The sequence below is a fragment of the Nerophis ophidion genome, linkage group LG23 (assembly GCF_033978795.1).
Source record: "Nerophis ophidion isolate RoL-2023_Sa linkage group LG23, RoL_Noph_v1.0, whole genome shotgun sequence".
NCBI lineage: Eukaryota > Metazoa > Chordata > Actinopteri > Syngnathiformes > Syngnathidae > Nerophis > Nerophis ophidion.
The window spans coordinates 12,144,534-12,159,552 of NC_084633.1; the positions used below are offsets into that span (position 1 = coordinate 12,144,534).

A 15,019-nucleotide genomic window follows, 5' to 3' on the forward strand; every position below is an offset into this window, starting at 1 on the left:
ATCATGGATGTTCTAATACGTGCAAGCACGTCTTGGAGGAAGGGGAGGGGTTTAGTGGGCCATGGCAGTGGTTCTCAAACTTTTTTCAATGATGTACCCCCTGTGAACATTTTTTTAATTCAAGTACCCCCTAATCAGAGCATAGCATTTTTAGTTGAAAAAGAGATAAATAAGTAAAATACCGCACTGTGTCATCAGTTTCTGATTTATTAAATTGTATAACAGTGCAAAATATTGCTCATTTGTAGTGGTCTTTCTTGAACTATTTGGAAAAAAAGATATAAAAATAACTAAAAACTTGTTAAAAAATAAACAAGTGATTCAATTATAAATAAAGATTTCTACACATAGGAGTAATCATCAACTTAAAGTGCCCTCTTTGGGGATTGTAATAGAGATCCAACTGGATTCATGAACTTCATTCAAAACATTTCTTCACAAAAAAAAAAAATCTTTAACATCAATATTTATGGAACATGTCCACAAAAAATCTAGCTGTCAACACTGAATATTGCATTGTTGTATTTCTTTTCACAGTTTATGAATTTACACTCATGTTTTGTTGAAGTAGTATTCAATAAATATATTTATAAGGGATTTTTGAATTGCTGCTATTTTTAGAATATTTAAATAAAAATTTCACATACCCCTTGCAATACCTTCAAGTACCCCCAGGGGTACGCGTACCCCCATTTGGGAACCACTGGGCCATGGAGTGTTGCGAGGGAGAACAAGGAACACAACAAATAACCAGTGTTTGGTCGTTTTAACGTGAAATAAATTATATCGATATTATGATATTATCTTAATTCATATCTTGTTGAAAAATATATCGATATATATCTTACAAACTCAATATATCGCTCAGCCCTCGGTAGAAGTACAACAAATGTATTCATATGGTTAGAATGTGATTCTAAAATGAAAACATAGTGTGGCCCAGCCTCACCCAGACCTCTTGCAGCCTGCAGTTAAATTGAGTCTGAGACCCCTGGTTCAGAGGATTTTTGTAAATTCTTAAATAAAGTATTGAAATAACTGGTAGTTAAAAAATTACACGTTTACGTTCTATTTCCGCTTGAACCTTCTTTCGGGTTGATAAAAACAAAAGCGTACCCATTTTAGCAGAATAGTAGGGACACTTGCTGATGTCGCCTCCCATGGCTCCATGGACGGGCATGCCAGCGTTTGACACCTCTTCCTGGAAGGTTTCACCAATTTTCTCCAGCTCCTCAAAAACCTGCCATGGTCACAAATATGTGTGATAATTTGATGACTACATTGTCCATGTTTGGGCCATTTTTACCTCCATGTTGAACTGGAAGGCCTTGACCGCCTCCTCAACCAGCATCTTTTTTGTCATGACGTCCAGCTCAAGCTCGTTCATGCGACTACGGTACAGCTGCTTGAAAGCTTTAGCGCTATCGATGGCGTCAAACTGGTAGAATTCCAAACCCTCTCCCGTCGGGGGGAGCTTCAGGGCTCTCTGTGCCACCTTCTTCAACACCTGGCCTCCGGACAGGTCGCCCATGTAGCGGGTGTAAGCGTGGGCCACCAGCAGCACGGGGTCCTCATGGCCGACTTGGTGGATACGATCCACGTAGTGTTGGGTGGCCTGGGAACAGCTGATGAGACTCTGCCATTCTGGGCCGTAAAAGTACTCAAGATCACGGGCCAGGGCCTCATGGCGGTGCAGCTCAGATGGGAAATAAAGAGGAGCAAAATGGGGGTGGTCCTTGTTCCTTTCTATTTCTTCCTCCATAGCTGTATAGGTGTAGTAAAGAGCTACTGCTCCAAGCTGCAGGATTGGAAAGGAACATGTTTCGAACATTATTTTTTACACCATTATTTTTTATCTTTTACAACCACTGGAAAAAAGCATGGAAAAAAGGTTTATTCAGTTTAGTTTTGTTAAAAAAAAAATTAAAAAAGTACATTTAACAAACTTTAGTCTTTCCAAACGGCTTATTTCTGACTTAAAGAAAAACAAAAAAGTCAAGAATATAAATTGTGGTAGTCCGTAACCGTTACAATTTTATATTGAGTGAAACAATTATGCCATCACTCATTATTGAATCAGGAAAAATAAAGTCAAAACACTACAACACAGTATTTTGTTGCACCGCTATGCTTCTGATATACTGAAGGTCTTGAGTGTATGCGGAATCAAATTATGAAATGGATTAAGCAAAGAAATCAACAATGTACTAATATGATCCAATTCAAGAAACTCTTCAAACGTTAATCAATCAATCAATGTTTATTTATATAGCCCTAAATCACAAATGTCTTAAACCACTATGACATTCTCGGAAGAACCCACATAAGGGCAAGGAGAACTCACACCCAGTGGGACGCCAGTGACAATGATGACTATGAGAACCTTGGAGAGGACTTCATATGTGGGCAACCCCAGCCCCCTAGTTAAGTGTTTACAAAGTACAAAGAAGAAGAACCATGATAAAAATTGTGAATATATTCCATCCATCCATTCATTTTTTAGATCATCGTATTTATCTGATTGATTGATTGATACTTTTACTAGTAGATTGCACAGTTCAGTACATATTCCGTACAATCGACCACTAAATGGTAACACCCGAATAAGTTTTTCAACTTGTTTAAGTCGGGGTCCACGTTAATCAATTCATGGGAAATATAACGTACTTCGCTAATTATTTATTTTTAATATTATTACTTATGGAGTATATTGTGAATAAATTGAGAACAGGAAGTGAACGAAAGTGTTGGCAACTGCCATTTAAAGGAAAAGGGGTAGGATTAAATAAACCTTACTTCTTCCTACTCCTTTTCAAACATGTTGGAATAGAGAAACTGGAAATTGTGATGTATCATGTTGTATGCATGCATGTTTCAAATAAACTCAAACTTAAACAATGGCTTTTATGAAAGCTTGCAGTCTATGAGGCATGGTCTTAACAAGTACACTTCATCAATCTTTTTCAAACTTTCTGATTGTTATTGTCAGATCAGCTTTGCAGTTTGGAGTCTTTTTTCAATTTCCACCAAAGATTTTCAATTGGATTGCAGGCCATGACATTGACTTTATGTATCTTTCTTTCAGATTTTTTTTTTTTACAGTTTTTGCCCTATGATAAGATGCATTATCTTCTTGAAAAATGATGTCGTCATCATCCCGAAACCTACTTTTGATTGATGGAATAATAAAAGTGTCCAAAATATCAACGTAAACTTGTGCATTTATTGAAGATGCAATGACAGCCATCTCCCCTTTGCCATTACTTGCCATGAAGCCCCCATATGTATACAGAGTACGGGTTTTTTCTGGTACTGGTTCCTAATTTGGTTGGTCCAAGAGAACCGTTAAAATTCTTGACTAATGATGTGGCTACCAGTACTTCTCTTATCCAGCTGACCGTCATAATTACAACACACGCGCGCTGTCACATTAATTCGGGTGCATAAAAAAATCACATGGAACAGCCAAACGAAGTGGACCTTTTACTGCCCCACAACCGGTTAGAAGGTACGCGGAACTAAACAGAATCAGATTATTTGTCATTGGAATCACAGGCAGATTCAATGTTTGCTAAAAACAGAAATCTGTCGCAGAAATTGCCGTAATGTAACTGAGATGCTGTCATTTAGAGGGAAAAGGGAAATCATGTTTATGGCGACCGTGCTGGACCGAAAGCATATTTGTTTTTTAGTCCAGATGCTTAAAAACTGCCAGGTTAAAAACAATGTATAAAAAACAGACATTAATCGCAATCGGATTATTCTTTTTGTTGTTGTTCCCATGATCGCCCAACCCTAGGATCCAATAATCAGCTTGAAATAATCACAAATAAAGAAGCAGTACATTTTTCTTTTAAATTGAAGCAAATAAAAATGCATTTTTTTCCACATCTTTATTGACACCAATTACATCTACTCAGTGTTTATTTAAATTGAAGCAAATAAAAATGCATTTTTTTCCACATCTTTATTGGCACCAATTACGTCTACTCAGTGTTTTTTGAGTCTATTTCTTTGTTGGCATCGGAAATTGCAACATTGGTGGAGCCATGATACATGTCAATCCACCTGGTGCAACAGCTCTCCGTGGTGTGAACACTCATTTCTAACTACAATCTAACCGTAACAGATATATTTTGATGCATGGGTAAAAGAAAGTTTACGGTGTGATTCCTTAATTCTCTTCAAAATTGAGTGATTTCCCAATCATTTCACTTTGGTTGAAAAATGAAACTGTTCTGACTACCACAGTTTGTTTTTTACATTTTGTTTATTGTTTCTTATAGCTAAAAAGTTGCCATTTGAAAAAACTATAGTTTTGTGTCATGTCTGTTATGTGCTTTTTTCTACAAAATGGAAAAACTGAATGAACATTCTCCAAGTCTGGTGATTTCCTTTTTCCACAAGTACAATTTAAATGTTCTCAATTTTATTAAGACTTACTTTGAAGAGCTCCTTACGGATTCGTCCCTTGAGGAAATCTTTCACAAATTGTGTGTTTTCTGCTTTCTCATGAACATCTTTCGTCCCGGCGGCCAACATCTCAGACAAATCATCTGGCCTGTGTATTGAAATAGTGGTTAGATTGCATTCTTAGCAAACAAACAAACACTACGCTGCTGAGTTTCATGGGAATAATCGTACCTGAGGGAGTCTTCTTTCCCGTCATTCAAAGGCCCTGTTCCGTTGGGCAGGGTATCTGCTGTTGTGGCCATTTTCGTGGCTGCTAAATATCTGTGAAAAATGTCCTTAATTATCCTCACACCACTGCCTTGACATGTTAAAATGTTACTAACAATAAAAATACAAACTATAGTCCTAAACAGATAAATATTACATGTATAGTCATCACATCCTATATAATCACACCACTAATTAGAGCCAAAGAAAGATATGTATTACCGGGTCAAAATACATCAGCATTAAGAATGGTGGCTGTATTCAACCTCCTTATATAGTTTTTAACTCCACAAAATGGCACTAACTACATAGGAACTATCATGAGTGGTTAGCATCCGGCAGCTTTATTTACCTCTGCATGTGCTATAACATTTTTGTTTTGTTGTCGAGTGCGGCTTGGATGGGCTCCAGCGACCTCGGGATGGACAAGCGGTAGAAAATGGATGGTGCAAAACCCAGGAAGGTTACACCAATAAGTGCCGCTTACAATAAATTTATCATTGGTATTGATTAGAGATGTGCAGATCAATCGGCCACCAATCAGTATCGGACTATTTTTGTAGAAAAAGTACACCAATGCAGATTAATGCCTTTCAAAGCCAATCAGAAATGTCTAAATTTCAACACAAAGACATTAATGCTTAACAAACTTTAAGAAGTGTAGAGAGTAAACAGCTATTATCATTTAAACAACAAGACTATTAGTAAGAGTGTTGGAGTGTCAGCATTGTCAGTCAGTGCGTAAGAAGAGGGCAAATCAATCCATAAATTGGTAATGTTGTTACCAATGTTAGTATCAGTGTATGAACGATACTACAGTGACTCGATCAATATTTCTATTTTCTCAAAGTATTTGTGGTGCTTTTTTAATGTTTACAAATGTAGGGAATAATTCCCTGGACATATGAAGACTTTTAAATAAAAAAACTAAGTATTTAAAGGCCTACTGGAATGAGATTTTCTTATTTAAACAGGGATAGCAGGTCCATTCTATGTGTCATACTTGATCATTTCGCGACATTGCCATATTTTTGCTGAAAGGATTTAGTAGAGAACATCGACGATAAAGTTAGCAACTTTTGATCGCTAATTAAAAAAAAGCCTTGCTTTTACCGGAAGTAGCAGACGATGTACGCGTGACGTCACTGGTCACGGGTTGTAGAGCTCCTCACATCCTCACATTGTTTACAATCATAGCCACCAGCAGCTAGAGCGATTCGGACCGGGAAAGCGACAATTTCCCCATTAATTTGAGCGAGGTTGAAAGATTTGTGGATGAGGAAAGTGAGAGTGAAGGACTAGAAAAAAAAAAAGTAAAAAAAAAAAAAAAGGCGAGGGTAGTCAGAGCGATTCAGATGTTATTAGACACATTTACTAGGATAATTCTGGAAAATCCCTTATCTGCCTATTGTGTTACTAGTGTTTTAGTGAGATTGTATGGTACCTGAAAGCCGGAGGGGTGTGGCCACGGGTGTGGTGACCGCCAGTGTCTCCGGTGGGAGGAGGTAATAGTTCGCAGCTGCAGGAGGACGCAAGCTACCCTCATAACTACAGTAAGAGACGACTTTTTACAACAATTTTCTTGCCGGTTGACATGTGGTCGGGATCCATGTTCGCTTGACCGCTCCGTTCCATAGTAAAGCTTCACCTTCGGGAATTTTAAACAAGGAAACAACGGCTATGTTTGTGTTGCTAAAGGCTAAAAGCTTCCCACCTCCATCTTTCTACTTTGACTTCTCCATTATTAATTGAACAAATTGCAAAAGATTCAGCAACACAGATGTCCAGAATACTGTGTAATTATGCGATTAAAGCAGACTACTTATAGCTCGGATCGGGATGGAAAAAAATGTCCGCTACAACCGGTGACGTCAAACGCACGCGTCATCATACCGCGACGTTTTCAACAAGACACTCCGCGGGAAATTTTAAATTGCAATTTAGTAAACTAGAAAGGCCGTATTGGCATGTGTTGCAATGTTAATATTTCATCATTGATATATAAACTATCAGACTGCGTGGTCGGTAGTAGTGGGTTTCAGTAGGCCTTTAAATTAGTAGTCATTTACTTATTGTGTGCTATTGACTTTGTTTTGAACGTCCATCCTCTTCCGTTTGTCCTTTTTGGGCTGCAGTCGGGCGGAAGGCAGCTGGACAAGACACCACCTCATTCCCTACCTCATCTCATTAACACTCACATTTACAAACACGTGTATTTAATAAAAGAGAATCAGGAACTGGTTAAAATGTTGTGTTGACATTAATAAACTGTCAATAGCACTCACCAGTAATTATTAATTGAAAAATGCACAAGCAGTGCATGTGATTGGTATCGGTATTGATATCAGCCAATTTCACTCATTGATTACTATTATCGAAATTGGCAGCATAAAACCCTGATCGGAACATCCTAATGGTGGCTGAGCAGTTTGCGTCTTGCCGCAATGATTACAGCTTTGGTTCTGTGGCTACGGCGTTGTACAAGATGTGTGTTGATAAAAAAACATTTGGACAAAGTCAGGTGCGTTTTTCTTTCAATTTTCTCATTCAACGAAATCATCGGTTTACATCGAATCTTAGCGATGACAGATGTATGGAACAGCCGAGCACAATGCAGGTCGATCGGTGGGGTTTTGTCATAAAAAGCCAAGTAAGTTTTGGTATCGACTTGGAGAATACTTTTACCTAGCAATCTCTTTAAATAACTTTACAAAATATGTGTAAACTCCTGAATTCATTGATATCTTTGTCAATTTGAAATGGTCCCATTCTATTTTCCCTTGACAGCTCCATACAAGTTACTGTATTTAGAAGGCTCATGAAAAAATATACCGATAACCCCCAAAAAATATGCTCAGTCCATTCAAACTTTTACTTGTCAGTGTCAGTAATAGCAGTCGCTTTCAAACGAGCCAGAAAGAGGCATATTTCCACTGCAAACTACAACTATCAAAACTGTGTGTTACTGTGTAAGCAGACGCAGAATAGAAGTGTTGTAATGGACTGGCCACATGTTTGTGTAGCCATGCATGTGACTGTTTGTGATGAGTAATCAGTTTAGCTAGGTTTGTATGAACTTGACACCAAGCCAGCCAGCATTGTGCAACGCTGGTGTTCAGAACAAAATAACAAAAGACTGTTAAGAGTTATTCACACTTTTTCTACAGAGGGATGCATACACGAAAAATAAAGGATGCAGAGTAGGACTGTAAATATTCATTTTAACAACGATTTGATTCAATTCAGAATTTTTGATTGCCGATATGACATTAGTTTATTTAAAATGATACGATCCAAATTGGTGCAGTGAGTTGAAATCGATTCAGTAACTTTTGAGTAAAAAAAATAATTAACCAGTCTGACTGTGAAATAAATACTAGATACTGAACACCGCAGGGGAAACGTCATATATTTCTTTTATTTGTTGGAAGGGAACTAGTTATGAGTAAATAATGGATACAAATAAGCAAGTAAACAACAATGGCCAATGCATTCACATCTTATTTGAATTAAGGGCAACCAACACTTCAGATTGAATTAACAAGAGAAAACTTTTTCTGCTCTCATTTTCCAACATTCGAGACATCCATCGTCTACCGCTTGTCCTTTTCGGGGTCGCGGGGAGTGCTGGGGCCTATTCCACCTGCACTCGCGCGGAAGGCGGCGTACACCCTGGAAAAGTCCCTATCTCATTGCAAGGCCAACAGTCACACTCCCATTCACACACTAGAGCCGATCTAGTGTTTTCAATAAAAGTACAAACATGGTAACAGTGGATTTACCCGCAACATTAAAACAATAAAATAATCATCCATCCACTTTCTACCACTTTCGGGGTCGAGGGGGGTGCTGGAGCCTATCTCAGCTGCATTTGGGCGGAATCTTTACACCCTGGACGAGTCGCAACCATATCCCAGGGCCAACACGGTTAGACGGACAAAATTCACACACTAGGCCCAATTTAGTGTTGCCAATCAACCTCTCCCCAGGTCCATGTCTTTGGAAGTCGGAGGAAGCCGGAGGACTATTAATATCAAAAAGACAGTAGATTTACCTCAGAAATTAAATGCAACAAAATTGTTTCAGATTAAATGAGCAGTGGTTTGACCTGCTACAACTCTCATTTTAATAAACACGAAAAATCATAAAGAAGTAACAGACCAAATGGACAAGGGTGTGATGAACAAAGTTGGAAAAGTCAGTGAAGTGTAAACACTTTTTCAGTCATAAATAACTTTTTTTTTCTTCAATAATACTAATAATTACAGTATGTTCATTTCACCATTTTTAGCCTCCGTCTCAACTGTTTTGTCCGTTTGCTTTGTGGCTTTGTATCATGGTGTTTTGTCGTTTTTATTTGTTGTGGCTGAAGGTTTTTGTGTTGTCATTTGTGATACTATCTTATGGCATTTGCATTTGTTGTGACCTTTCTTGACCACAGTAGATATCCACCAATTTTGGTTTGATGACGCCAGACGAGCAGACATACTTCACATTTAACATACTTATCGTTAAAAGTACCGATGTAACGGTATAAAAATCTCAAGGTACGATATTGTCAGGGAATTAAGGTCACAGTACAATATTATTGTGGGATATGTCCCCTCCCAAAAAAATTTATTAAAATGTTATCCTGTGTAAAATGAAGTGGCAGGAATGTTTAGGATAAACAGTCACTGTAATTGAACACAAATCTAATGCTCAATTGTTCTAATCCTATTTATTAATGCAAACAAGTATTTTTAAGCGCAAATATGTGTGCAGGACTATCAACTGTTTCGAATATTAAAATAACTTAGTTGAGTGTCTTTATAGTGACAATGTAAACAGTGTGTAACAAGTGGACATGCTTATATCAGTAATGCTGTTTCTCAGAAAAATAAACTAACAATATAATTTTTAAAATAATGTAAATACATTACTAATTGATGTTTAGCTTTTCTGGCTTCAAATATATTTTCTGGGTGACAGTTTATGAGGCGGCGACTTGTCCAGGGTGTACGCGGTCTTTCGCCCGAGTGCAGATGGATAGGCTCCAGCCCCCTGCGACATCGAGAGGCCATCCATCCATCCATCCATCATTTTCCGCTTATCCGAGGTCGGGTCGCGGGGGCAGCAGCCTAAACAGGGAAGCCCAGACTTGACTCTCTCCAGCCACTTCGTCTAGCTCTTCCCCGGGGATCCCGAGGCGTTCCCAGGCCAGCCGGGAGACATAGTCTTCCCAACGTGTCCTGGGTCTTCCCCGTGGCCTCCTACCAGCTGGACGTGCCCTAAACACCTCCCTAGGGAGGCGTTCGGGTGGCATCCTGACATCGAGAGGCACTAAGTAGAAAATAGATGGATTTAGGTTTCATCCAGTAGCTTTTCAGTTTACTCATATTTCCTCTCGGTGTACAGGTAATTTTGGTGGGTTCCCTCCGTCCGCTACGCCGTGACCTGCTGGCTGTGTCGCCTTGGAAACGCTCAAAGCGAAAGTGGTGTGCTTTGCTTTGCAGAATGCAGACTTTTTTTAACCTCCGCCAAAGAGGTTATTCGGTTTGTTTGTGTGTTTGTTAGCAACATATCTTCAAACAGTTACGGATAGATTTGGATGATTTTTCAGGAAATGTCCAAAAAACTCTGGCTCTCATCACGTAATGGCATTATTGTGAAAACTTGGAAACTACAATACCGCGGTATCCACAATACCATTACACCTCTAGTTAAAAGTACTAAACTTCATATAAAGTCTGTTGTTCTTAAAGCCAATGTTTCCTTTTTTTCAGTATCAATAACATTGATACATTGCCTTTAAACAATGTTGGATCGATGCCTACCTTTTAGAGGCCCAACTTGCCGAGCACATATCGATATACAAAACCCAAAACCAGTGACGTTGGCACATTGTATAAATGGTAAATTTTTGAAATTTAGGAATATAAATCAATCTATCGTACACCACTAATGGAGAGCCCACTGAGATACATGTTGTACATTAAAAATACCCAAAAGACAATCCAATGTAGGTCAATGTATGCTAAGCTATCTGTGTACAAAACATCCAAACAATAGCTTTGTTATAACAGTATATTAGTGTATCATCTAATAATACTCAATAATAGCAATAATAATGTGTATTTTCTTTTACAATAAGCTTGATATAGGACAGGGTTGTCCAATGTACGGCCAAAGGGCCGGATCAGGCCCGCAAACAGGTTTTTTTCCGGCCCGCAGGATGAGTTTGCTAGTATAAAAATCACTCTGAAATGTTTTGAATGAAAGAAACAGCTGTTCTAAATGTGTCCACTGGATGTTGCAATAGCAATTCTGTGTATCTTTGTAGATGATGCTAAAAATAAACCACATGTTGTTAAGTATATCAGTCGAGGAAAATTATCAAACTACATAAATAACATGCAGACGCTGTATCGATCCGTTGTGGCGAAGAAGGAGCTGAGCCGGAAGGAAAAGTTCTCAATTTACCGGTCGATCTACGTTCCCATCCTCACCTTTGGTCATGAGCTTTGGGTTATGACCGAAAGGACAAGATCACGGGTAGACGCGGCCAAAATGAGTTTCCTCCACCGGGTGCGGCGCTCTCCCTTAGAGATAGGGTGAGAAGCTCTGCTATCCGGGAGGAGCTCAAACTAAAGCCGCTGCTCCTCCACATCAAGAGGAGCCAGATGAGTTGGTTCGAGCATCTGGTCAGGATGCCACCTGAACGCCTCCCAAGGGAGGTGTTTAGGGCACGTCCGACCGGTAGTATGCAACGGTGAAGACCCAGGACACGTTGGGAAGACAATGTCTCCCGACTGGCCTTGGAACGCCTCGGGATCCCCCGGGGGGAGCTGGACGAAGTGGCTGGGGAGAGGGAAGCCTGGGTTTCCCTGCTTAGGCTGCTGCCCCTGCGACCCTGCCTCAGATAAGCGGAAGAAGATGGATGGATGGATAAATAACATACTGTAATTTGATATATTTGTTGTTATCTTGATAGATTGAAAAGTAACACCAATCACTTGACTGATGAACATTATCACATCATTTATTCAGAAGATATAAATAATGAATAATTAAGTATATGTACTATCGTGTTTGATTTTGAGTTTACTTCGAACATACAAGCATACAACATGATACATCACAAATTCCAGTTTCTCTTTTCAACATGTTCGAAAAGGAGTAGGAAGAAGCAGAGCTTATTTAATCCTACCCCTTTTCCTTTACATAACAGTTGCTAAAACTTTTGTTCACTAACTGTTCTCAAATTATTCACAATATACCCTGTAATGAATCTCACTAAAAATAAATGAATAATTCATAATTGGTGACGTAGGTTATATTTCATATGATGAAATGAGTAAGGTTATTTTGAGAATGAATGAATGAATGGAGGGATGAAATAAATTCAAAATGTTTATCATGGTTCCTCTTCTTTGTACTTTGTAGACACTTTAAGTTTGTCACTTAATATTAAAAAAAATAAATTAAGTTTCGATTTTTGGTACGAAAAACAAAAGCTTTAATAAAGAAGCAGTGAAATAATTTATTGATGGCATTAAAGATTGACCCATCCCCTTATTCCACCCCCTGGGAGGTCAAGGGAGCTATGAGAAGCGGCTGTGGCCGCGCTCAGGAACCAATTAAGCTTGGGGTGCCACGTTATTGTTCTTTTTTTTATTATTATTAATCCTTTGACCGCAACAGGTAATTGTAAAAAAAAAAACCCAAAAAACATGATTTGTACAATTTCAGAATTGGCTTGTTCTATTTTTAAAAAGAGAAAACAATCTGAAGTTGTCCTTATTTTTCAGTTATCGTGCCGTGATTTGACCATGTGGCCCACAGATTTAAATGAGTTAGACCAGTGGTTCTCAAATGGGGGCACGCGTAACCCTGGGGGTACTTGAAGGTATGCCAAGGGGTACGTGAGATTTTTTTTTTAAATATTCTAAAAATAGCAACAATTCAAACATCCTTTATAAATATAATTATTGATCAATACTTCAACGAAATATGAATGTAAGTTCATGAACAGTGGAAAAAAAAATACAACAATGCAATATTCAGTGTTGACAACTAGATTTTTTGTGGACATATAGACGGTTAAGATTTCTTTTTTTGTGTGTGGGGAAATGTTTAGAATTAAGTTCATTAATCCAGATGGATCTCTTGCAATTCCCAAAGAGGGCACCTTAAGTTGATGATTACTTCTATGTGTAGAAATCTTTATTTATAATTGAATCACTTGTTTATTTTTCAACAAGTTTTTAGTAATTTTTACTTTTGTTTCCAAATAGTTCAAGAAAGACCACTACAAATGAGCAATATTTTGCACTGTTATACAATTTAAAGGCCTACTGAAATGAGATTTTCTTATTTAAACGGGGATAGCAGGTCCAATCTATGTGTCATACTTGATCATTTTGCGGTATTGCTTTATTTTTGCTGAAAGGATTTAGTAGAGAACATCGACGATAAAGTTCGCAGGCTAAAAGCTTCCCACCTCCATCTTTCTACTTTGACTTCTCCATTATTAATTGAACAAATTGCAAAAGATTCAGCAACACAGATGCCCAGATTACTGTGTAATTATGTGATTGAAGCAGACTACTTATAGCTTGGATCGAGCTGGAAAATAATGCCCGCTACAACCCGAGACGTCAAACGCACGCGTCATCATACTGCGACGTTTTCAACACGACACTTCGCGGGAAATTTAAAATTCAAATTTAGTAAACTAAAAAGGCCGTATTGGCATGTGTTGCAACGTTAATATTTCATCATTGATATACAAACTATCAGACTGCGTGGTCGGTAGTAGTGGGTTTCAGTAGGCCTTTAATCAATCAGAAACTGATGACATAGTGCTGTATTTTACTTCTTCATCTCTTTTTTTTTCAACCAAAAATGCTTTGCTCTGATTAGGGGGTACTTGAATTAAATAAATGTTCTCAGGTGGTACATCACTGATAAAAAGGTTGAGAACCACTGAGTTGGACACCCCTGATTTAGGAAATAAACACTTACCGCAGAGCCAGAGGCGATGTTATCAGGAAAAAGGAAGGGGCTTTATGGCCCCACTTGTTGTTGTTGGGACTAAGATTGACCTACTTTCTCGTGATTCTGTAAGGGTGAGAAAGCAGCACACGTTGAAAGCTGACACAGGCAGGCTGGTTTAACAATAACAGACCCCAAAGGGAATAAGCGGTAGGAAATGGATGGATGGATACACACACCATCACAACAAAGGCCTTCTCATGTTTCCCAGCCGCCAGATTTGACGTGACATTGCTGCCTTTAAGCAACTTTTATTCAAAATGACAACATAATCTATTAAAATACGATCGGAAATCTATTTGTAGGAGCAAAAAAAAAAAAAAAAAAAAAAAAAGGCACGAAATGCTGCGTTGGCCTTTTGTCAACAACAGCTAACTTTCCCGGCTAGCACAAAACATGCTAATAGCTAGCAAGCGCCCACACAAAACCTCAGCAAAAAAGGCGCTCGCACGAAACCCACCGAAGGCTTTTTATTTAGTCCGACAATAGCAACGAGATTTAAAATGGTGCAATGTCTTTTTGACAAAGCCCTCTACTAACCTTCAAGTTCAACACACACCACTATGCGTCGCTCCGGTGTCAACTACCCAATCGCTGAGCGTCCACTGCGCATGTCAAGCTCCGCCCCCGACCCGGCTTTCGGTCTGCAAGCCCGGAAGTGCTGCCAAACTCAAACTTCTTTTTAGGTGACGTCATCAAAGTTTTCGAGGCAACGACGCAGTGAGAAAGGTAATTATGATAAAAATACACCAAACAGTATTAAACAGACTAGCAATGACGATAACATGAGGTCTTAATGAGCGAAAATAAGCATACCGTGTTGCTACCCGCTCATTTGTTTGTTTTAAAATACCGTATTTCCTTGAATTGCCGCCCAGGCGCTAATTAATTTAAAACCTTGTCTCACTCCTGCGCTTACCAAAGGCATGCGGTAAAAGTAGGCATGCGCTAGATATTTTTAAAACCTCACTCCAGCACTTACCAAAGGCATGCAGTAAAAAAATTGAGTGTGATGTAAGCTTGGAGCTTAAATCCTACTGAATAGCTCTTAATCGTCTTCCCTTTATGCGATTTCAAATTACCGGTATTGAAATCAGCCTCCTCCATTTTGAAAATGATGACAGGGGAAGTGTCACATGTGACGTCACGAGTCTGACCAGGCTAATACCCAAGTAGGATTAATGTCGATACTAAGTGGAGTATCGCTTCTGAATTGATACAAGCGTGATGAGAGCGATATTTTTCAGTTCGCGTCCGTGTTTATTGACATGAATATGCGATAGACCAGAGTTCCCCAAACTTT

The 15,019-nt window shown here is 38.8% G+C and overlaps 3 protein-coding genes across 6 annotated transcripts in view; 2 read left to right on the forward strand and 1 right to left on the reverse strand.

Annotated features, from left to right (window-relative positions):
* The window catches only part of dnaja3a (DnaJ heat shock protein family (Hsp40) member A3a), a 26,011-nt gene extending 22,804 nt beyond the window's left edge, over positions 1 to 3,207 (forward strand). For both annotated transcript variants that reach the window (XM_061884843.1, XM_061884846.1), the window contains one exon: positions 3,086 to 3,207. The gene's annotated coding sequence lies outside the window, so the exon portion shown is untranslated. The remainder of the gene's footprint in view (positions 1 to 3,085) is intronic.
* Positions 1 to 14,359, reverse strand: part of hmox2b (heme oxygenase 2b) — a 21,579-nt gene extending 7,220 nt beyond the window's left edge. Inside the window, exons 1-6 of one of the 3 annotated variants that reach the window (XM_061884849.1) lie at positions 14,257 to 14,359; positions 13,687 to 13,782; positions 4,645 to 4,734; positions 4,444 to 4,561; positions 1,307 to 1,798; positions 1,117 to 1,240 (exon numbers count right to left, since the gene is read on the reverse strand). In XM_061884849.1, the coding sequence (XP_061740833.1) occupies positions 1,117 to 1,240; positions 1,307 to 1,798; positions 4,444 to 4,561; positions 4,645 to 4,715 (805 nt within the window). In that variant the 5' untranslated portion in view covers positions 4,716 to 4,734; positions 13,687 to 13,782; positions 14,257 to 14,359. Of the gene's footprint in view, positions 1 to 1,116; positions 1,241 to 1,306; positions 1,799 to 4,443; positions 4,562 to 4,644; positions 4,735 to 13,686; positions 13,783 to 13,895; positions 13,997 to 14,256 lie in introns of those variants that run through there. The other 2 variants (XM_061884850.1, XM_061884851.1) reach the window with 2 other exon arrangements.
* Positions 14,329 to 15,019, forward strand: part of LOC133541428 (uncharacterized) — a 46,650-nt gene continuing 45,959 nt past the window's right edge. Inside the window, exon 1 of the mRNA XM_061884848.1 lies at positions 14,329 to 14,445. The gene's annotated coding sequence lies outside the window, so the exon portion shown is untranslated. The remainder of the gene's footprint in view (positions 14,446 to 15,019) is intronic.